At 42.2% G+C, this 25,063-nt stretch overlaps 1 protein-coding gene across 5 annotated transcripts in view; it reads left to right on the top strand.

Annotated features, from left to right (window-relative positions):
• Window positions 1-25,063, top strand: part of VPS13B (vacuolar protein sorting 13 homolog B) — a 1,020,896-nt gene that overhangs the window by 576,169 nt on the left and 419,664 nt on the right. The window contains exons 26-29 of one of the 5 annotated variants that reach the window (XM_040432419.1): window positions 3,895-4,063; window positions 4,147-4,261; window positions 7,449-7,515; window positions 16,474-16,888. In XM_040432419.1, coding sequence (XP_040288353.1) covers window positions 3,895-4,063; window positions 4,147-4,261; window positions 7,449-7,515; window positions 16,474-16,888 — 766 coding nt within the window. Of the gene's footprint in view, window positions 1-3,894; window positions 4,064-4,143; window positions 4,262-7,448; window positions 7,516-10,401; window positions 10,544-16,473; window positions 16,889-25,063 lie in introns of those variants that run through there. The other 4 variants (XM_040432415.1, XM_040432418.1, XM_040432416.1 and 1 more) reach the window with 4 other exon arrangements.

The following is a 25,063-nucleotide window of genomic DNA, read 5'->3' as shown; positions in this document are numbered from 1 at the left end:
GGTTGGAAGCGGGTAAAAGTAGGGAGAAGTCAGTGGCAAAATTCAGAAAAAGTGGAGGAAACAGGTTGAGCATATCCAGACTAGAGAGGTAGTCAAGGAATTGATGTCTCCTTTTGTGCAAACCAAATGGTATTTGGAAGCAAAAGTTAAGGGCACACTAGGACTACTTGAGATTTAGGAGAGAAGTCTCATATAATACCATGAGGATAGGAGTTTTGAGATGATGTTTTAGGATCAGCATGAGCAACAGGTGTTGGGGGGGATATAAAAAATGGGCATGATTATCCTGTTTCAAATGTAATGTATGCTATAAAACGATGTACATGATGTGACAGGCCCCTGGATCATAGTTGTATATTGCATACAATATGTTTTCTCAAATATATGATATTGTGCTTTTTACATCCGAATAAAGAAAGTTATAAAAAATATATATATATATAAAAACCTGGGTGGCGCTAGACAGCAAGAACATTGTTTGTGAGATTTTTGTAGATAGTGGAGCGCTGTCAATCTCATTGATAATCCAATTTGCAACAACGCATGGTTTCCAGGTATGCACTTTGGAAAGGATATACCTGTTTTTGCTATCGATTCCGCTCCACTTTCTCAAAGATCGTTAAAGAGCTAGTTCACAATATCCGTTTGACTGTGGGTGACGCTCATGTTGAGGATATGTCATGTTTCGTCTTAAGCGAATTACCTACTCCTCTAGTGTTGGGCTACCCTGGCTCACTAAACATAACCCCACCATTGATGGCAAGCAAGGCAAATAAATGGTTGGAGTGAGTTTTGCAGAGAGAATTGCCTCACGGCATCTCTTTCAGAGGTTTCTACCAAGACTGTGCCAGCTTTTATCTCTGAATGTTCGGATGTGTTTTCCGAGAGTGGTGTTCAGGAGCTGCCCCCTCACCGGAGTCCGACTGCCCTATTAATCTCATCCAGGCGCCAAGCTGCCAGAATCACGACTATACATTCTCTCCCAACCTGAAAGGGTCGCTATGCGTACTTATATCTCTGAGAGCCTGAGAAAGGGACACATCCGACCCTCGAAGTCACCTGTTGCCGCTGTTTTTTTTTTTTGTTAAGAAAAAATATGCTTCTTTAAGACCTTGTCTGGATTTCAGGGAGCTGAACCGTATCACATTTCGTGACCCATATCCGCTTCCTCTGATCCCGGACCTGTTCAACCAGATTGTTGGGGCTAAAGTTTTTTCTAAGTTCGATTTAAGAGGGGCATATAACCTAGTCAGGGTCAGGGAAGGAGACGAATTGAAGACGGCCTTCAATACCCCTGAGGGTATTACTCACAGTATTACTCATACAGCCAATGCATTCCAATACAGAAGTATTGGAATGCATTGTAAAGGGGATTAGACCGCCAAAAGTTCAAGTCCCAAAGTGGGACAAAAAATTAAGTGAAAAAAAAAGTTGAAAAAATAAAGTTTTCCCCCCCCAAAAATTTAAAGTTTCAAGTAAAAATAAACAAAAACGTAATTTTCCCCAAATAAAAAAAAAAATTGGTAAAAAATAGGGGGATAAAAATATACATATTAGGTATCGACCGGCTCTATAACATATCACATGACCTAACCCCTCAGATGAACACCGTAAAAAAGAAAAACTGTGCTAAATAAACAATTTTTTTGTCACCTTACATCAAAAAAAGTACAACAGCATGCGATCAAAAGGCGTTTGCCCACCAAAATAGTACCAATCTAACCGTCACCTCATCCCACAAAAAATGAGCCCCTACCTGAGACAATCGCCTAAAAATAAAAAAACTATGGCTCAGAATATGGAGACACTAAAACATCATTTTTTTTGTTTTAAAAAAGCTGTTATTGTGTAAAACGTACATAAATAAAAAAAAAGTATACATATTGGGTATCGCCGCGTCTGTATTCTCCGGACTCTATAAAAATATCACATGACTTAACCCCTCAGATGAACACACCATAAAATAAAAACTCTGCTAAATAAACCATTTTTTGTCACCTTACATCACAAAAAGTGTAATAGCAAGCACCCCAAACGCACCCCAAAATAGTGCCAATAAAACAGTCATCTCATCCCGCAAAAATCATACCCTACCGAAGTTAATCGCTTAAAAACTGAAAAAAATTATGGCTCTCAAACTATGGAAACACTAAAACATGATTATTTTTTTCTTAAAAAATGAAATCATTGTGTAAAACTTACATAAATAAAATAAAAAGTATACATATTAGGTATCGCAGCGTCCGTGACAACCTGGTCTATAAAAATATCACATGATCTAACCTGTCAGCCGAATGTTGTAAATAACAAAACTACCCTAAACTAGAACCAACAATACTGCCACCCTATCCCGTGGGTCACTGTTTTGGAGTTTCTACTCTAGGGGTGCATCAGGGGGCTTCAAATGGGACATGGTGTCAAAAAAAACAGTCCAGCAAAACCTGCCTTCCAAAAACCGTATGGCATTCCTTTCCTTCTGCGCCCTGCCGTGTGCCCGTACAGCTGTTTACGACCACATATGGGGTGTTTCATAAATATTGAGTTTGGTTTGACTGTTAACCCTTGCTTTGTAACTGGAAAATAAATTATTAAAATGGAAAATCTGCCCAAAAAGTGAAATTTCGAAATTGTATCTCTATTTTCCATTAATTCTTGTGGAACACCTAAAGGGTTAACGACGTTTGTAAAATCTGTTTTGAATACCTTGAGGGGCGTAGTTTCTTAGATGTGGTCACTTTTATGGAGTTTCTACTCTAGAGGTGCATCAGGGGGGCTTCAAATGGGACATGGTGTCAAAAAAAAAACAGTCCAGCAAAACCTGCCTTTCAAAAACCGTATGCCATTCCTTTCCTTCTGCCCGTACAGCGGTTTACAACCACATATGGGGTGTTTCTGTAAACTACAGAATCAGGGCCATAAATATTGAGTTTGGTTTGGCTGTTAACCCTTGCTTTGTAACTGTAAAAAAATTATTAAAATTGAAAATCGGCCAAAAATGTGAAATTTTGAAATTGTATCTCTATTTTCCATTAATTCTTGTGGAACACCTAAAGGGTTAACAAAGTTTTTAAAATCAGTTTTGAATACCTTGAGGGGTGTAGTTTATAGAATGGGGTCATTTTTGGGTGGTTTCTATTATGTAAGCTTCGCAAAGTGACTGAAGACCTGAACTGGTCCCTAAAAATTGGGTTTTTGAAAATTTCTTAAAAAATTTCAAGATTTGCTTCTAAACTTCTAAGCCTTATAACATCCCCAAAAAATAAAATATCATTCCCAAAATTATCCAAACATGAAGTAGACATATGGGGAATGTAATAACAATTTTTGGAGGTATTACTATGTATTATAGAAGTAGAGAAATTGAAACTTGGAAATTTGCAATTTTTTACAAATTTTTGGTAAATTTAGTATTTTTTTATAAATAAAAAAATAAATTTGGACTTCATTTTACCAGTGTCATGAAGTTCAATATGTGACGAAAAAACAATCTCAGAATGGCCTGGATAAGTCAAAGCGTTTTAAAGTTATCAGCACTTAAAGTGACACTGGTCAGATTTGCAAAAAATGGCCAAGTCCTTATGGTGAAATAGGGCTGAGTCCTTAAGGGGTTAAGAGTGAGCCAGATGCCTCTTAATAAACTTGGTATATCTCTGATCCACCATGCTCCAAAATGTCTAATCTATACCAGCTAGGGGCTTATATACATTTGAGCTGTAACTTATGGCAATTAAGCGCATAAACTATAGCAAATTATTGCACTGTTATAGCATGTGCCATACTTTTTGACTTTGTCTCCTATTTTGTGTCATAAAAGGCTTAATAAATCTCAATTGACTTTGGACCTTTAATATGCATTTGATCTCCTACTTTACACTATCTTATTTTTCTCTACAGGGTGATTCCATACATGCTGCAGAATCCCCATTCTCGGACTCTGTTACCCTAGAGCAAACAACAAGTAACATCGGGGTGTCAAGTGGGCGAGTCAGCCTTTGGATGCAGTGGATGTTACCTAAAATTACCATAAAGCTGTTTGCGGCTGACCCTGCGTGTAAAGGCACAAGTATGACTCCTCTCGTTATATAACACATCACATGTTATCACCATCTTCGTTCATTCTCTTACCCGAATTTTGTATTTTAGCAGAGGTCTGTGTTGTCAGCGAGCTGGAAGACCTCAATGCCTCTGTGGATGTCCAGGATGTGTACACGAAAGTCAAGTGCAAGATTGAGAGCTTCAACATTGACCATTACAGGAGCAGGTAACATGGGCTTTGTGGCCATCAAGTCTCTTTTCCAATTACATGAGGGTGTGTCATGGAATTTGTGGTGGAGGCTCGCCTTCTGATGTTATATCTTCTGGATTGTCTTAGAAAGGTGTGAATAATGGAAAGGGACCTCCATAAAAAATGACTAAAATAAAATGTTATATAATATTTTGTATCATTTTACTTCTCTTTAGGGATGAGATCCCCAGTCGCTTGAAGTTGCGTAGAAAATTTGGCAGCCATTCCATCACTTCTTTCCTATTAAAAACAAAGCTTTGGTCTTTCCAACATGGTCTTGGGTATATTTGAAATCCAGCCATGACCTCTGTTTTCATGCACAGCTTCTCGTCACTGTGGAACCCAGCCTCAGGGCTTATTCACACATCAGTGATTCACATCCATATTTTTTCCGTGTTGCTCTCGGGGAGCACAGTGTATTTAGACATACTTATTGTTGACCGTGGGTCCGTAGAAAAAACACTGAAATTTGCATTACTTTGGTCAGTTTTGCGGGCAGAGTTCGCATAGAAAATTGATCAGAATTGTATTTAACTTTTTAGTGACCACCTTTTTGCGGTGGTCTCTAACAGGGCTTAGGCTGGGCCAGTGCCTTTTTACGGAGGCGTAGTCTCGATGCTGCATGGGTCACCCGTGCAGCAGTGAGTAGGAGCTCAGCTATTACATGAGAGCCAGGCTCTTGTTCTAATGTCCTGCATCGTCAAAAGCATCAATCCAGAACATGCTGAGACCAATAGATGCTGAGGTCAATAGTGACTGTGGGATCCAAGCAGTTTAGATTGAGGGAGCTCCCTCTGTCAGGCATCAGCATCCACTTAAATTAGATTGCGGGCTGCTGATGTCTTAGCATGGTAGCCGAAGTCCTAAGTGTATTCACTACAGGCTGCGCTAGAGGTGCCTCATGATGGTGCCTGTCAGTATAGTGCTGAAAGTATAATATACTGTACTGCATTAATAGTACAGTGTATTATAGAAGCAATCAGGAGATCGCTTGTCAAAGTCCCCTTGTGGGACCAATAAATAATAAATAAATAAAAAGTTAAACAAAGTTTTATCAAATAAGAAGAATCTCCAAGTAAAAAAATGCATCATTTTCCAATAAATGTTTTTAAATGGAAATACATTGCAAAAATAAAAAATGCTTCACATATTTGGTATCACCGCATCTGTAACAACCACATTATGAACACTGTAAAAAATGTCAGAACTGCTGTTTATTGGGATAAAAAAGTGTTCTGTATCCCAAAGTGTTGGTACCAACCTGTCCCGCAAATATTAAGCCCCCACACAGTTCCGTAGAAAGATAAATAAAAAAGTTATTGGTCTTGGGACACGGCGATGCAAAAAAAAAGTTATTGTGCAAAAGTAGTACGTCAAAAAATTATGTCTTTCGTATCGCTGTAATAGTATTGCCCTGGGGAATAAAGTTATCATGTTATTTAGGACGAAAAAATAATTTATAACGTAAAAACTCAGTGGCATTATTGTTGTTTTTTTCCATCATCCTCTAGAAAGTTAATAAAAGTTAATCAGTAAGTTATGGGTACCACAAAATGGGGCCATTAAAAACTGTAATTTGTCCCGTAAAACACTCATCAAAATCTTATGGTTGCATCGAAGGAAAAAAAAAAAAATATATATATATAGGTATGAAAATGTGACAAGGAAAAAACAGAAAAAGGCTTGGTCAATAAGGCCCAAAACAGGCAGGTTACTAAGGGGTCAAAAAAGGCTGGTGTTTTTTGTGTATTAACAAAATCCACATGAAGTCCGGTCTGTATGGACAGACACGGATGTGTGAATAAAGCCTTAATCAGAGAAGTTTTTATTTGCTGAATATTCTGCTTATAATTTTGTGAAATTCCACATTATGTTGTAGCTGGAATCAAATGTCTGTATTATCAGATGCCAAATTTAAGAAATTTCTCGACATTTTTAAAATTATATCACTGAGATTATATTAAGTTATCCAGCAGTCTGTGATGCTCTGATGATTCTAGCTGTAACCTAGATATTAGAGGGTATTGTGGTAAATCACTCATAAAATGTAATAAATATCAGTAAGATCAAGCCAAGGCCTGTTCATATGTGCCCGAATTACTGAGAAGAATGATGTTTTAATCAATGCAAATGAGCTTCTAGGAGCAACGGGGGCGTTACCGTTACACCTAGAGCATCAGCTCTCTCTGCAACTGCTGCGCCCTCTGCACTTTGACAAGACCAGGTGTGATGACTTTTTCACTGTCTGGCCCTGCCAATCAAAATGCAGAGGGTGCAGCAGTTGCAGAGAGAGCAGAGCCTCTAGGTGTAACGGTAACACCCCTGTTGCCAAGGTCTCATGTAACAGGTCAGCCAGTGTCATAGGTACAAAACTGCTGACAGATGCCCTTCACTGAAGATGAGTTGTAATATATGAATATTTATTACTAAAGTGCCATTCATTCCTTGGCACGGTACATACACGGCACTGCCTCTGGACAAGAGTGGCGCTGTTTCTGTGAGAAAAATGACTCCCTTAAACAGTGACTTTAAGATTGCTCTTGTCCTTAAAGTGCCCTGTTAATTGCCTTGATGAAGGAGATCTTTAATACATAGCATCTTGACTGCTTTGAGTAAGTGCCCCACAGCCTGCTAATTAGAAACTAGTGCTAGTCCTGTTTCCCATCTGCTTGTTATTTGACATCATAAATTGATTTTAAGACGAGGGTAATCCAGTTTCCTGAAAACAACTTTTGCTCATCCTTCCTGCTAATGTGTTCCTAATTCTCCATGTGTTGTTGGTTCTGTAATATGTATTCAACCAAGATACTCAATGAAATGATGTCTGCTCTTGTTTACAATGTGTAATGTCGCCTGAAAGCTAAGGGGGGGACCAGCGATCATTTTAGTCTAGTATCATATCTGCGTCAGAGTTCTCCTGCATTGCCGGATTCTGCTGCCTTGCCCATTCACTATAATTTGGTCCTGCAGAGATCTGGCAGATATGCTGGAAATCGGCTGGGCAAAAACCTCTGCACGCATCGCTTTTTGTCCTGCCAATTCCCGCTATTCTGTGTCGGAACAGCCTGCTGGAGTGGACAGCTGCACACTTGAAGCTAGCCTAATTTTTTTCATTGATCAGACATTACAGACATGGGTAACTTGTAATAACATTTTATTCCAGGCCAGGTGAATGCTGGCAAACAGGAGATTTTCGTGGGATATTCCTACAATGCAAAGAAAAAAATGTGGTGAGGCTATTGTAGATACTTATGCCGGTGATAGCCTACGATCTGACCTGCGTGATCCTTTAACCCTTAACAATATGATTTCAAGAATAACTGTCTGAGGTCTCTGCACCATTGGAGACTCTGTGCACACTGGCGTTATTGCTAGTCTATCAGGACTTTCCCGGATATTTGCTGATAAGTATAGTGAAATCATCAGGATCCGCCAAAAATCGATCCAGCATACCAGTCATGGTTCCTATAAAAATGGAAGCTTTGACAGCACCTTTTTGAACAGTGAATGTAGAAATAATCCACATAAAAAGGTCACTTTAAAAGTGACATTACTTATCCTTAATTGATACTGAGTCACTACCTGCAATATAGGTCAGAGCTGCAGTTCTGCATGCCTCAGAGCTGAAATCTTCAAGCATTCTTTGTCAAATGAGGGTCTTGATATCGACAACTTGGTTTGGTGATTTGATATCGGAAATGCCTATTCTGCACTGCATTATATAAGCTCAGGTCGCCTGTTGGTAGAGTATCTGTCGACAAGCTTGTTGATTGTTTCCAATAGCAATCACCAGATGTGTGAATCTAATTGTGAACTACCGTATAATGCAGCTCAGGATCAGTACAAGATCACCAATGCAGCACTCTCATTTTTTATGTACATTATTTTTGTATATATATGAAGTCTACAATGGTGCTTGTAGCTCAAGTTTTTATTTCAATAGGTTGTCCTCCTTTAGATAATTATCATTTATTGGCTTGTATTCCTGTTGTTGGGTAGATAACATGGAGCATATTCTATCAAATCCATGGACACCGACAACTAACTATGCTGATATTGATACACAGTATGTAACGACATTATGAGAATTGTATGTCCAAGCCAATTATTTAAAGTCATCTAAAGGTAGACTGCCTGATGAAGAACATTTTAGACCTTAAGCTTATTCTTGAAATCACATGGCACAAGCCTAATCAAGCTTCTAGATGAGTCAACAACTAAATCCGCAGACTTCTTGATCTCTTCATATGTTTATAATCTCTGGTTGAGCAGCGGTGGTCTATACTTGCTGGATTGCTGAACTTTTGGGTACATTTGAACACACGTTCCAAGTGGAGTCATGTTACCGATCAGAAATAAATCCATACAAGGTTTTGATACTAATCATTGTAAACAAGGATACTGTCAATCAGTGCTGATAATGCAACGTTGCATGAAGATCAATATATACATCATGGACTGTACACATCATCTCCTGCTGCCAAAGGCTCCTTTAAATATGCATGCCAAACAGTTGTTCTTTGAACTACACTTTAAAGGTGATGTCTACATCACACAAAATCTTATAAAGCTAGCCTAATAAGGTGTGTTGTATTAATCTGTACCACCGTTGATAAAAGTAATAATCTCTTTATATTTCTTATCTACATCATGTTTCTAATGTAGAATTAAAAAAAAAGTGTTGTGTTTATCGTCCTCATTCTAGTAGGAGATTTAATTTACTGCATGTCCTTGTTTCCTCCTTGCTGCATGAACAGATATACAGTATAGAAAGATAAACAGATTGATTGGTTGAACGATCGAGAGAGATAGAGGGATAGAGAGACAGAGCAGTAGAGAGTTAGAGAGCGACAGAGAGTTAGAGAGAGAGAGTGAAAGACAGACAGTAACATTTTGATAGAGTTAGACAGATACATCAGCCAATAGACAGATAGATCGGGAGAGACAGATGGATAGATAGAGCGATAGAAAGAGATAAAACATGTTGAAAAACGAACCCAATCAATTACAAGGTGTTTGTAGAGGGAGCTTGTTAGTTAATAAACTCTTGTGATTACAGCAGCCTCTGCATTATGTAGGGGGGTAGTGGCAGTGTAATGTGAACTGGTACACTTGTAGAAGCAGTTACCAGTGACTGGGCTACAATTTTGCTAGACAATGATAGACAATGTATACAAATAACTTTTAGTGAACTGGGAAGAGGAAGTCTTTAGGTCAACCGTCTGAGCTTTAAGGGGAAAGGCTACTCTGATTGTCATTTTTCACTGGAGGTACACTTCAACATGCAAGACTTTGGCCATGTAAATAAATAGGTCAAAAATAGACATCAGTTTTAATGTGAATGAACATTTGCAATCCCCTTCACTTTTGATTTAGACTTCATTGATCTTCATGCAACAGTTTTTTTTTTTTCTAGACATTATCCCATTACAACAATTTATCCACTATCCACAGGGTATCAGATAAGTGCCTGATCAGCAGGGGTCCGATCCCTGGGGCTGCCGATCACCAGTGGGGGGGCTCATGTTCCTCTCTATGATTGGAATGGAAGACAAACTTGTGTGTCCTCCAGTCCATTCAACCTTATGAAACTGTTGGAGATAGCCGACTACAAGAGCTGTTTGGAGTGGCAGTGCTCATGTGTGTCTACTGCTTCATTTATATGGGGGAACATGGGCCCTCATTCTCATGAATAGAGGGGCTGTCTGCTGGGGCCCCTGACGATCAGACACTTATTCCCTATCCTCTTGCAACTCCTTTAAGTTAATGTTCTGATCAGCATGGTAAATAAGTTTATTTTGCTCTTTTGTAAATCTACTTTTGTAGCTTACATATCATATACAACAGAGAAGTTGTTTTGTGGAACCGTTTTCAGGACTGTGGTCTTGTAGATCCCTTAGAGCCGACATGGCTGTGCCCATGTCTTGTAGCGTTTCGATGTTAAAAACGCTATTGGGTTCCTGTAACACTCTCTCCATTGTGTATTACTGATGATTGCAGCCCAGCAGGTGTCAACATCATTATGGCAAAAATATAAATATCCATTGGCTTCATATTTTTATTTTTTGCTTTTTTTCCTATCTCTCCACTTTCTATTTTCTTTTTAATTCTTTAAGCCTCGTTGAAAACTGTTGGTGTCTGGGGCAGTATGGCGGGGTGTTCCTTTCATGTACCGACAAGCTGAACAGACGCACCACATTGGTTCGACCAGTCAGCAAGCAGGACCCTTTCAGTAACTTTTCTGGCTTCTTCCCTTCTGTAAGAAATCATTTTTAGAAATTTTTGTATTTAAAGAAACTCCATCAACTCCTATTTATCAATATATGCAGTTGATGGAAGTTTTAAAGTTGAATACACACATAGATATGATCATGATCTGCATAGTTTTTTTTAAATGACTGGAGTAGGATACTACAAACCTATTTAAATTGAATGGTCCTCCTGTTTATTAATATCCATAAAGGACAGTAGTAGCTCCTGTGAGAATTAGGGGCATAGCTACAGGGACTGCATAAATAGTAGTCCGAACCAGGACCTGGTTCCTAAGTGGTTCCAAAAGCCTCTGTGCCACTTATGAAGACACCAGTAATGTAAACTGGGGGCCCTGTGAGATAGATGGGATTTACCATGTTTAATTATGACTTGGTTGGCCATTGATCATATCTTCATTTGTGTACTCGGCTTTCCATGTGATGGGTTTCAATCAATATGCCTCGATAAATTAATGCCTTAATGAGTTTACTAAAAGACCTCACCAGCTGCTCAACATTACTTTCACTGCTAAAATCTCTTTGGTTCTTCAATTATATGGCTTCTTTCAGAATCAGATTTTTTGGGATTGATGATAGTTTACAGTTTTTAAAAGCACACCTGGTATGTTCAAGATTGTAAATAAGTAACTGTAAATTCTGTATGATACTAATACAGTAGAAGTTGTTAATGGCATATTTGTTATACACCCTAGTTCTAAAAAAGTTGGGAAGCTGTGTCAAATGTAAATGAAAACTGAATGCATTGGTTTGCAAATCTCATAGACCCATATTTTATTCACAGTGTAGAAGACATATCAGATGTTGAAAGTGAGCCATTTTACCATTTTATGAAAAAAAAAATCAAATTTAGAACTTGATGGCAGCAACGCATCTCAAAATAGTTTGGACAGGGCCGTGTCTGTAAATGTTTGGGAAGTGAGGAGACCAATTGCTGGAGTTTTGGGAGAAGACTGTTGTCCCATTCTTGTCTGATGTAAGATTCTAGTTGTTCAACAGTCCTGGATTTTTTTTGCAGGATTTTTCGTTTCATCATGCAAATGTTTTCTATTGGTGAAAGGTCTGGACTTCAGGCAGGCCAATTCAGCATCTGGGTTCTTTGTCTGCAAAGCGATGCTGTTGTGATGGATGCCGTATGTGGGTTAGCATTGTCTTCGTGGAATATGTAAGACCTTTTCTGAAAGAGACATCTGGATGGGAGCATATGATGTTCTAAAACTTCTTTATACTGTTCAGCACTGATGCCTTGTGTGAGCATAGGCACTAATGCAACCCCATAAATCAGAGTTACAGGCTTTTGAACTGTGCTCTGATATCAAGCTGGATTATCCCTCTCCTCTTGAGTCTGCAGGACACAACATCCATTGTTTCCAAAAACAATTTAAAATTTTGATTCATGGGTTTTATGCCAGGGAAGTCCACTACTGGGAACATCATACGGGTCCAGGTGGTTACACAGGTGGGCTATTCCCTGAATGCGGATTGGGCCCTGGATTCATTAGACGCCGCCAAGGCATTTGATTCTTTAGAATGGGCTTATTTGCTTGGCTGCCTGCGGGGTGTTTGGTTTGGTCCACAGTTCCTTAGATGGATTACTACCCTGTATAGCAGCCCGGTAAGCAGGCTACTGATAATTGGTTAATTATCAGAAAGCTTCCCCCTTCACAGAGGAATGAGACAGGGCTGCCCCTTGTCACCACTCTTGTTTGCCTTGGCGGTGGAGACACTGGCAATCAGAGTTAGGAGTAGCAACAACCTAACTGGAGTGACCATGGGAGAGAGAGAGGTCCATATAGGACTATATGCTCATATGATCCTATACCTGTCCTCACCTGATACATCCCTTCGCAATGCAGTGGCTTTGATATATGAATTTGGGGAGTTCTCGGGCCTAAGAATTAACTGGGAGAAATAAGTTTACATGCCTCTGGGCAGGGCAGACTGAACAGGTCTTTCCCATTTGGAACCGCTAAAGGAGGTAGACACATTTAAGTACCTAGGGGTATATATCACTAAACGACATTCCCAGGCCCTGTCACTCTACATCTACTCTTTAACTGATTATATACGGCACAAGCTTCAAAGCTGGAAGACATTGTCTATTTCGGTGGCAGGATGTATTAACCTAATTAAAATGATTATACTCCCCAAGGCTCTTTACGCTTTTCAACACTCAGAGGTACACATACCCAAATCGTTTTCATAGAAATAGATTCCCTGACTAGAGTTTTTATTTTGGGCAGATCCCGCTTTAAACTTAGCCTAGATACACTAAAACGCCCAAAAGCAGAGGGCGGTATGGCGCTACCGGACTATGATATATATTACCTAGCAGGCCAGCTGAGGCTCATTAGTACTTATTAAAACTTTACCAAAACTGCTACACACTATGGTCAATTTTGGAAATGCCCCCTAAATTCCAGAAACCACTGTTGCCGCTGCACAAATTGTCTCAAACGATCTGGAAAGAGGCTAAATAATTGTCCCAATTTACGGAGGTTGTCTCCGATATATCCCTGTGGGTCAACCAATCGTTCCCGCATATGCAGACGCGGTTATGGGAGCGGACAAATGGCAATTGGTAGGGGCCAAAACCCTTGGAGATATTTATGGTCAGGGAGTGCTAATGACGTTCGAGTTATTATCACAGAAATACAGTATCCCTCAAAACCCACTTCTTCTCATATTTACAACTCCGATCTGCCATACAGAGTAAATTCCCGAACACTAGCACCACAATCTCTAAGTACCCACTCATAGGAGTCGTCAAAACCCAGGGCCCCAGAGGACTAGTATCAGTAATCTACTCAGACTTAGTACATGTGAACATCTGTACCAATCCCCTCACAGTAATAGACAAATGGAAAAGACTGATACCCACACTAACAGAAGAATCCATAACTGTTTTATTGGAATTACATTCATATCACCAGTAGTCAATAACAAAATAATCCAGCTTTACATCATTCATCAGACATATCTCACACCAACTAGGCTTTATAGAATGGGTAGGGCACCATCCACGGCATGTCCACGGTGTGGGGAACTGGAGGCGGACTTCTGGCGCATGATGTGGAGATGCAGCCCGATTGCTACATTCTGGAAGGAGGTGACTGCCGTTCTTTCCAATTTACTGCCAGTTCAGGTAGCTTGCACCCCTGAGGTTTGCCTTCTAGGAATACTGAATGAAGATAGCTGGGATCATTACATGACAACATTCTTGAGGGAGTCACTATTTATGGCACGTAAATGTATTGCTCTGAGATGGTACAACCCCAATACACCGAACTTGTCCATGTGGAAACTGCAGATAAAGCAGATCCTACCATATATAGTCTTGGTGTTTAAACACCGCAATAAACCTCAAAAATGATACAGGGTCTGGGGCCTGTGGTGTGGGTCACCCCACACTATGTACTCAACCTTGAGACTGCGGCCAGCTTTGTCATCGGCTCGAGGATCCATGGCTCACTCGGTTTAGTGGGGCCATCTGAATATATTGTATAACGCAACTTCAGCCAAAGAAATATGGAATTCGCAACAGTGCAGTGGGTTATTGAAGAAATTGATAACAAGGAATCTTTATCTCTGTTTGTACTATGATAAGTAACAGGAGTGTATAATGTAGATGTTATTTCTCTTCTGTTAATAAAATAGTAAAAAAAAAAAATTGATTCATCTGACCAAAGAACAATTGTCCGCCTCAGTTCATTGTAAGTGATCTTTGACCCTAAGAAGATGGTAGCATTTCTGGATTGTAATGACACATGGCTTCTTCTTTGGGTGATACAAAATTGCATTTGTGGTTCGTCTGTGTTTACAGACAATAATTTCTGGAAGGGTTCCTGAGCCCATGCAGTGATTTCAAGTACAGAATCATGCTTGTTTTTAATGCAGTGCTGCCTGAGGACCTGAAGATCATCAGTATCCAATATTGACCGTCGGCTTTGCCCATCGTGCACATGAATTTCTCCAGATTCTCTGAATCTTTTGATGATACTGTATGTACAGTGGGAAATCCCAAGTCTTTGCAATTTTACATTCAGGAACGATTTTCTGAAAGCAATTTTTAGACACATTTTTTTGCACATTGGTGAACCTCTGCCCATCTTTGCTTCTGAGATACTCCGCCTCTCTAACATGCTTTTTTTTTTTTTAGTACCACTTACATTTTTTAGCCTTTTGTTGCACCTGTCCCAACTTTTTTGAGATGCGTTGCTGACATCCAGTTCTAAATTACTAAATTTTTTTCTTATGAAATGGTAAAATGTCTCAATTTCAATATCTGACATATGTTCTGTGATCTATTAAAAATAAAAAATGGGTCTATTAGATTTGCAAATAATTTCATTCTGCTTTTATTTACATTTTACATAGCTTCCCAACTTTTTTTTAAAAATTGTAAATGACTTTAGAAGGCATTGAAGATTGTAGTGACATAAGGAGCCCCAATGGAAAATCTGCAATAGAATATTCGATATAGTATTCGTAGTACTTTCTCTGCATAATATAAAAAAATAATATAAATACTTCAGGAGTAGTACCAAAATGGCATTCCACAATCATATCATGTAACACCCCTTCATTAGAATAGTAGTATATACCCTACAGTTTTTTTAATTATTAATACATACTGTGTAAAACACATGGTCATGAAAAGTTTTATTGGGTGTGCAACCTTAATTATTATCCTGCATGCCTCTGTGATCACTAAAAGAAAAATAATTTTCATGTCTGAAAAGGCAATAAGCCTGATGCCCCACTCCATGTAGTGGAATGGGACTGTTATAAACTCTGAAACCATTGGCCATTCAAAAAAGAAAATATCTTAAAAGGGTTGTCTCACCTCAGACATTGGGGGTGTATCGCTAGAATATGTCCCCAATTTCTAATAGGTGCAGGTCGCACTTCTGGTACCCGCGCCTATCTTCAAAATGGAGCACTCATGCATGGCCACCCTCCGTTCATTCCTACAGGAGCTCCAAAAATAGCAGAGCGTTGGCTTGGTTATTTCCATCAACCCCATAGAAGGGAATGGAGTGGTGGCCGCGCTTGTGTGGTGTTCTTCCCATACATCTCAATGAGACTGCCAAAAATAAGCGTGCCACTCGGCTATTTTCGTCGCTCCCATAGGAATGAATGGAGGGTAGCCGCACATGCGCGGTATGCCCCTCCTTCACTTTACCTGCCCCATTCTAAAGATAGGTGCGTGTCCCAGAAGTGGGTCCCATACCTAACAGACATTGGGGGCATATCCTAGTGATACACCCCCAGTGTCTGAGGTGAGAAAACCCCTATAAAGGGGCATCCTGCCTTCAGACAATTGATTGCCTTTCGCACACCGTCTATGGTAGCAGTGGTGCAGGATGATTTTACTCAGGTGAACAGGATGAAGCTGTAAATCCTCTGCAACACCACTGCTATGCAGATGGTATGCCATTGAACATTGAAGAGGCTGCAGCTCTTGGGCGCGCAGCACATCCACTTCAAACAGCTCATTGACAGGCGTACCGGTGATCAAACCCCCAGCTATCTGCTATTGATGGATTATCCTGAGGAGAGGACAGAAATATTCAGAATCCAGAATTTTCCTTTAAATGTATTGTTCATTCTAGATAGTTTCCTTCAATAGTATTGTTTTTGCATTAATTGTGAAATGATAGGAAGTAACGCCAGTCTAAGGCCTCATGCACATGACTTTTGACATTTCGTTTCACACCATTGAGCTGTTTTCCACAAGATATTACAACCTGTATTCTTCCATATCAAGTGCTGTATATCACACCATCTTCCCATTTGAGGAACTGGTAAGGATCCCAAAAATATCCCCATGTGGATGAGGCCTTACTGTTGTTTTACTGCCATCGTTTTTTTGTATGTCCTTTAACTGTTTAAGCTGTTATTTCCTTTTTGACACAGACTACAGCAAAGCTTCTAGAGAGCTCACACCAGCAGCATGGATTTCTTTCCCTAACTTACACCAAAGCGGTGACCAGGAATGTCCGCCACAAGTTGACCACTAGAAGTGAAAGGACTTCTCGGAGCTTTCAGAAGCTCTCTGAAGGTTCAACAGACTGTTCCCCTCACTTCCTTCATGAAATCTTAATTTCAGCACAAGCTTTTGACATTGTCCTCTTCTTCCCTTTGCTTCACGCAATTTCAACTATTTTTGATGTTAGGAGACCACAAAGCAAAAAAGAAAAACACAAATCTCCTGGACAACCTATGAGATCACACACGTTGACCTCACGCAATCTACCACTTATTTACATCAACACCAGCGTCATCAGGGTCTTTGTTCCTAAAGCTGAAGAAAAGCAGCAGCACATAGGAGGTATGTAGAAACTCTACATCATTTCTCAATTAACCAAAGGTATATGCACTGTGCCATAGATACAGCCCTTTGTGGGTCCCTGGAGATCTACTGTAGATTGTCCCATCCATATTGCCATTCGATAGCAAAAACCTGTGTAGATTTCTGCTCTCTCTGCATTTTTTTATCCTGTGAATTATAAGTCTGTATTTCACCTGAATAGGAGCTCCAATTAAGTATGTGTCTTAAAGGGGTTGTGCCTTGAAAAATATTCAACATTATATAAACCAGCATCTGGATCTAAATACTTTTGTAATTTCAATTACTTAAAAATATAGGGGCACATTTATTAGGACCAGCGTTTTAGACGCCGGTCTTAATAAGCCCCTGCGCTCCGGCTTCTACATAACTTCACCGTATCCACTGCCGACTCTAAATGTAACGTTGCTTCCTTGCTGCCTTACATTTAGACCATTTTTCCATTTTCGCCTAAACCAGGATTCCAAAATAATGACTTAGACGGGCCTGCCGGCCCATCCCCTTCTCCACCCTTGACACTCCCCCTTTATAAGAACTGGCGTGAGCGGGGAAGAAGTCGCAGATTCTGGCGTAGATCTGTTCGTAAATGTCCCCCATAATGTAGCCACTGAGATATTCAATAAAATGTTTCTGTATAGCACTAGCTGCTGTTTGTTCTTGTCATTGTGTCATGTCCACTTCACTGAGGTGGTCGCACGTACTCACTTTGAATCTTCAACTGCCACCAGACTGTGGCAGTTAAAGGGAAAGAGTTGCAGTGGAAAATACCCCACCCCCCACCCCCGAGCTATCAGTCTGAAATAAATCTAGCAGAATAATTGGAGCAATGGATGGGGAGATCTCTGGTTCTATGTGAGGTACAGGGCTGGCTCTAGCTTTGTTAGAAAGGAATTGTCGGGGGCGTGGCCTAGCAGCACATAGAGCAGGACACGTGAGCGCCGAGATCCGCCACCAAGCCGCAACATTAGGGGCCTTGAGGCCCCCACAAGTGGTCATACCTCCTCCGGACCCCCCTCCCCGAAGCACGCTTCGGGACCTCGTCCTGCGCTCAGGATAGAGCGCGTCGTCATCTTCCCCGACCGACCTGGCTGCCCCTGCAGAAGCGCTCCCTCAGCGCTGCAGGGAAGGACAGGACCGCGAGACACCAGGCACTCCCGTTGCACAGAAGCCCCCAGCATCGGCTAACGTGGCCACAGAGACCTGCCAGCCTCTTCACCGCCGCCCTGGACGTGGACCCAGCAGGAAGGCCTCGATCCCAAGTTGGCGCCTACATGTGCCGAACTACAGATAGCGGGGGAGCCCCCCTCTCAGGTCAGTGCTCAGTGGCGTTCCTCTAACCCCCCTCTGCCATCCTTCCCCCCCCGGCTGTCTCTCCCTGCAGAAGGGAACCCCAGATGTGCCCAATGTTGTGGCAGTGTCCTCTGCCCCCATCTCCTCTCTGGAACTTGAGGATGATATAGGGACTACCCGCTCCATGCAGCGGTACGCTGCCCCCACCTCACTCCCCATACTCTGACCACGGCACCTATACTGGTCCCCCCCCCCCCCCCCCCCCCCCCCATGGACTGGGCTTCTATGCTCTCCCAGCTGCCTACTAAAGGCGATTTCCTGGTTGCAGAGGTCACCGCAACATGCCGCTCTGAAATCTCCGCGATTCAACGTGACCTACACTCTATTGCCACCCGAGTGGAGAACCAAGAGAAAGATCACAAAGTTATATGGTCCTGTGTTTCTCAACTCCAGTGTCCTCACAAGTTGCAGGGCTTCGCGAGTTGCAGTGTCATATAGAGGTCTTAGACAATCGTGGGAGGAGGAATAATATCAGATACCGTGGTCTTTCAGAGCCCCCAGGGGAGGAGAACATACAGGAAATCCTGGACGCGCTCTTCAGCCAAATTATTGGGGACCCCCTGTCTCATACCACTAAGCTAAACAGGGCCCACAGAGCCCTCCGACCCAAGAGGATTCACCCCCTAACCCAGGGACATTATTTGCTGCATTCACGACTTTGCCCGGAAAGAGGTGATCATGATGAAAACTACAGGGAGTGCAGAATTATTAGGCAAGTTGTATTTTTGAGGATTAATTTTATTATTGAACAACAACCATGTTCTCAATGAACCCAAAAAACTCATTAATATCAAAGCTGAATATTTTTGGAAGTAGTTTTTAGTTTGTTTTTATTTTTAGCTATTTTAGGGGGATATCTGTGTGTGCAGGTGACTATTACTGTGCATAATTATTAGGCAACTTAACAAAAAACAAATATATACCCATTTCAATTATTTATTTTTACCAGTGAAACCAATATACAGTCATGTGAAAAAATTAGGACACCCTTTGAAAGCATGTGGTTTTTTGTAACATTTTTAATAAATGGTTATTTCATCTCCGTTTCAACAATACAGAGAGATTAAAGTAATCCGACTAAACAAAGAAAACTGAAGAAAAGTCTTTTCAAGATCTTCGGTAAATGTCATTCTACAAAAATGCCTATTCTAACTGAGGAAAAAGATAGGACACCCTTGCCCCTAATAGCGAGTGTTACCTCCTTTGGCTGAAATAACTGCAGTGAGACGGTTCTTGTAGCCATCTACCAGTCTTCGACATCGGTCTGAGGAAATTTTACCCCACTCCTCAATGCAGAACTTTTTCAGCTGTGAGATGTTTGAGGGGTTTCTTGCACGTACAGCCCTTTTCAATTCACCCCACAGCATCTCAATGGGATTCAAATCTGGACTTTGACTTGGCCATTCCAGGACTCTCCATTTCTTCTTTTTCAGCCAATCTTTGGTTGATTTACTAGTATGTTTTGGGTCATTGTCATGTTGCATGGTCCAGTTCCGCTTCAGCTTTAATTTTCTAACTGATGGTCTCACATGTTCTTCAAGCACCTTCTGATACACAGTAGAATTCATCGTGGATTCTATGATGGTGAGCTGACCAGGTCCTGCTGCAGCAAAGCAGCCCCAAACCATGACACTTCCACCTCCATGCTTCACAGTTGGTATGAGGTTCTTTTCTTGGAATGCTGTGTTTGGTTTACGCCAAACATGTCCTCTGCTGTTGTGTCCAAATAATTCAATTTTGGACTCATCTGTCCAAAGAACATTATTCCAGAAGTCCTGGTCTTTGTCAACTTTATCTCTGGCAAATGTCAGTCTGGCCTCGATGTTTCTCTTGGAAAGCAAAGGTTTCCTCCTTGCACACCTCCCATGCAAGTTAAACTTGTACAGTCTCTTTCTGATTGTAGAGGAATGTACTTCTACATCAACAGTAGCCAGAGCCTGCTGTAGTTCTCGAGATGACACTTTAGGGTTTTTGGAGACCTCTTTTAGCATCTTGCGGTCTGCTCTTGGGGTGAACTTGCTGGGGCGACCAGTCCTGGGCATGTTGGCAGTTGTTTTGAAAGCCCTCCACTTGTAGACTATCTTCCGGACAGTGGAATGGCTGATTTCAAAATCTTTTGAGATCTTTTTAAATCCCTTCCCAGACTCATAGGCTGCTACAATCTTTTTTCTGAAGTCCTCTGACAGCTCTTTTGCTCTCACCATGGTGCTCACTCTCACTTCAACAGTCAGGAGCACACCAAACTAAATGTCTGAGGTTTAAATAGGGCAAGCCTCATTCAACATGCAGAGTAACGATCTACTAATTATGTGCACCTGGTGTGATATACCTGTGTGAGATCTGAGCCAATTTAAGAGGGAATACATGTGAGGGTGTCCTATCTTTTTCCTCAGTTAGAATAGGCATTTTTGTAGAATGACATTTACAGAAGATCTTGAAAAGACTTTTCTTCAGTTTTCTTTGTTTAGTTGGATTACTTTAATCTCTCTGTATTGTTGAAACGGAGATGAAATAACCATTTATTAAAAATGTTACAAAAAACCACATGCTTTCAAAGGGTGTCCTAATTTTTTCACATGACTGTAACATCTCAACATTCACAAATATACATTTCTGACATTCAAAAACAAAACAAAAACAAATCAGTGACCAATATAGCCACCTTTCTTTGCAAGGACACTCAAAAGCCTGCCATCCATGGATTCTGTCAGTGTTTTGATCTGTTCACCATCCACATTGCGTGCAGCAGCAACCACAGCCTCCCAGACACTGTTCAGAGAGGTGTACTGTTTTCCCTCCTTGTAAATCTCACATTTGATGATGGACCACAGGTTCTCAATGGGGTTCAGATCAGGTGAACAAGGAGGCCATGTCATTAGATTTTCTTCTTTTATACCCTTTCTTGCCAGCCACGCTGTGGAGTACTTGGACGCGTGTGATGGAGCATTGTCCTGCATGAAAATAATGTTTTTCTTGAAGGATGCAGACTTCTTCCTGTACCACTGCTTGAAGAAGGTGTCTTCCAGAAACTGGCAGTAGGACTGGGAGTTGAGCTTGACTCCATCCTCAACCTCTGCCCTTTACCAATCCACCCACGGGCCCATCCATCTGGCCCATCAAGACTCACTCTCATTTCATCAGTCCATAAAACCTTAGAAGAATCAGTCTTGAGATATTTCTTGGCCCAGTCTTGACGTTTCAGCTTGTGTGTCTTGTTCAGTGGTGGTCGTCTTTCAGCCTTTCTTACCTTGGCCATGTCTCTGAGTATTGCACACCTTGTGCTTTTGGGCACTCCAGTGATGTTGCAGCTCTGAAATATGGCCAAACTGGTGGCAAGTGGCATCTTGGCAGCTGCACGCTTGACTTTTCTCAGTTCATGGGCAGTTATTTTGCGCCTTGGTTTTTCCACACGCTTCTTGCGACCCTGTTGACTATTTTGAATGAAACGCTTGATTGTTCGATGATCACGCTTCAGAAGCTTTGCAATTGTAAGAGTGCTGCATCCCTCTGCAAGATATCTCACTATTTTAGACTTTTCTGAGCCTGTCAAGTCCTTCTTTTGACCCATTTTGCCAAAGGAAAGGAAGTTGCCTAATAATTATGCACACCTGATATAGGGTGTTGATGTCATTAGACCACACCCCTTCTCATTACAGAGATGCACATCACCTAATATGCTTAATTGGTAGTAGGCTTTCGAGCCTATACAGCTTGGAGTAAGACAACATGCATAAAGAGGATGATGTGGTCAAAATACTAATTTGCCTAATAATTCTGCGCACACTGTAGAGACTCCTGTTTTGTGGACTTTCGGGGGCAAAGGTCCAGCTTTTCCAGGACTTGTCGTGGATCACGCTGCAGAAACATCGCCACCTTCGCCCTCTGCTGGACATTTTGAGGGACCATCGTATCCCGTACCGCCGGGGGTTACCCTTTTCCTTGAACGCCCGGATAAATGGCCACACTGTAGCCTTACGCTCCTACGCTGACCTCGGCCCATTCTGTGCCGCACTGAACTTGCCAGTCCCTGACCTCTCTGATTAGGAGATTGCCACAACATCCCTGCCCCCACTGTTGCTTTCCAGACGACCGGGGGTTACAAGAGACGTCGACTGCCCTTGCCCAAAGTGAGGTCTGCTGATCCTGGGGGAGCATCCCCTTCACCGAGATTGGAGTTCCCGGAACCCCATCGCTGAAGGGCTCATCGGCGTGCCTGGACGTTCTCTTCTTTTTTTGTCTCCCTTTAGGCCTTTTTCAAGGCCTAGAAAGCTATGATGGTAGCGTAGTCGCCGCCTGTTGGTCACGATTGTTTTCTTTTTTCTGTTTCTGACCTATTGGTTTTGCTCAGGTTCTCCCCCGCCCTCTCGGGACGTGACTGGTTCGGTCCCCAGACAGTGGGGCTCATTGAGTCCGCCTTGCTGGCTATTGGTCCGGCGGGGTCGGTCCCCTCTCAGACTTTTTTTTTTCTAGTCTGTTTATGCTACAGATTTAGTTTACTCTTTGTTTTTTGTGAAGCATTGTGATGTTCGAGTCTTCCCCTGCTCCCTATTGTCCCACATCCTCCCATACCCCCTCCTCCGTGTCTATCCCTTGCTCACGCTCTTCCTACCCCACAGAGAGCAGCGTGGAGGAGGTCCCCCCTCCCTGGAGTGGACACCTCCTGCGCTTCTGCTACTACCTTCATAGCTGGTAAGACTCTTTACTACTCACTCCTCCTTAATGGTTAGGTGTGTCACCTTGAATGTTAAGGGTCTGGGCTCCAATGCCAAGAGGCGTTTTTTTCTCCAGGCGCTTCGATGTGAGGATGTGGCCTTCCTTCAGGAGACCCACTTCGACCAGACAGGATCCTTTGGCTTCGCCAAGCACTACTACCCACACGCCTTCTCAGCCCATCATAGTCTTCAAAAGGCAGGTGTTGCCATATTGTTGTCAGCCTCCTGTCCCATTTCAGTATCCTCCTCCCATATAGACCCCGCGGGTCGCTATGTCATTCTGGAAGGGATTTACCAGGGTCGCCCCATCGTACTCTGTTATGTGTTTGCCCCCAACTCCTCCCAACTTCCGTTTGTGCGTCGGGTCCTACGCGAACTCCAAATTCTGCCTCCGGCTGTGTGAATCCTGGGTGGGGATTTTAATATGTTTTTTTTCAAGAATGCAAACCAGTTGTCCCTTCTCTCCACGCCCTCGTCCTAGTGCCGCCTGGCTAGGAACTTTCGTAGCGTGATCAGGCGTTTTGTCCCCTACAACCTATGGAGGGTGGATAACCCCTCGGATAGAATGTTTACCTTTTATCCCCCATAAATTGCACACCCTTTTTTAGCAATGCTCTGACTCTGAAGATGATGCGTGATGTTACCATTGGACTTATCTCATGGTCAGACCACGCCCCCGTTACCCTCACCCTCTCTTCTCAACCTGTACCACAACGCACTAGTCATTGGCGCCTAAACGATTCTCTACTAAAATCTCCGCTCACCCGCGCGGACGTTGGGGGATATATTCGCACATTCTTCAGTGAAAACACTGGCTCGGTTTCGTCCCGGGCTGTGCTCTGGGAAAGGCGGTAGTTCTGGGCCAATGTATTGCACTCACCTCGCGACTTAAAAAAACAGAACACTCCGGGTTCGGGAACTTACGGCACAAATTACTTCGCTACAAACCCAACTAAGCCATAGGCCGAGTCTTTCCTTTCTCCGGGAGCTTGAGGAGGCCCGTGCTAAACTAAAAGATGCCTCCATGCATACTGTGGAACGTATGTTGCTTTACTCCAAGCAGCGATATTACGAAAAAGGAAATAAAGCCCACACTATCTTGGCCCGTAAGTTACAGGGATGCTGCCTCCAAACGCACAGACACAGCTGGCTGTCCCCAATATCACCCTGACGCGATTTCTTAATGCTTTCGGTTATTTCTCTAAATTGTATAATCTTGCTGACAAACACTTGCACCCACCCCCCTACACTGCATACGTAATTACTTAGCCTTCTTTAAATTGTTCAAGCTCTCTCTGAAGGCAGTCGCCTCTTTGAACAGCCCTATATCAGCCGAGGAACTCAGGGATGTGATTAAAACTCTCCCCCTAGGCAAATCTCCGGGACCTGACGGGTTCACAGACCTGTACTACAAAACGTTTGAATCAGAACTCTCCCCCCGTCTCCTGGCCTTACTCAACTCATTTCTACTGGGTTCTCCAATCCCGCCGTCTATGCTGTCATCCACAAGACGGGTAAAGACCCTCAGGACTGCGCTAACCATAGACCGATCGCCCTTCTTAACGCAGAGCTGTAAATTTTCACCCATATTCTCGCCGCTCTCCTGAATGTGTGGGCACAAGGACCAGGTGGGGTTTATCCCCTATTGACAAGGCGGATAGAACACTGTTGACCTGATTGATGTGGTGCCGCGTACCTCGAACCCCACAGTTATTTTTAGCCTTGACGCAGAAAAGGACTTTGACCGACTCGATTGGTTCTTCTTATTTGAAACCCTCGGAACCTTCGGTATCGTAGGACCCTTTCTGCAAGCCATCCTCAGCCTCTACTCTGCCTCTTCGGCGCTTGTCAAGTTGCCCTTCAGTTCCTCTATTCTGTTCAATATTTCTAATGGTACACATCAGGGCTGCCCGCTCTCACCGCTTATTTGTGCATTGTGTATGGAACCCCTTGCAGCACACATACGACTGAACCCTGACATTCAGGGACTTAAAGTATGGGACAGGGAATTTAAGATCGCCCCTTTATGCAGACTATGTCCTCCTCACCCTGACCAATCACCACATTACACTACCAAACCTACAAAAAGCCTTAA

This window comes from Bufo bufo, chromosome 5, assembly GCF_905171765.1.
Source record: "Bufo bufo chromosome 5, aBufBuf1.1, whole genome shotgun sequence".
NCBI lineage: Eukaryota > Metazoa > Chordata > Amphibia > Anura > Bufonidae > Bufo > Bufo bufo.
Note: the sequence above shows the minus strand (reverse complement) of the source record. Positions and strands in the feature narration are given on the sequence as shown.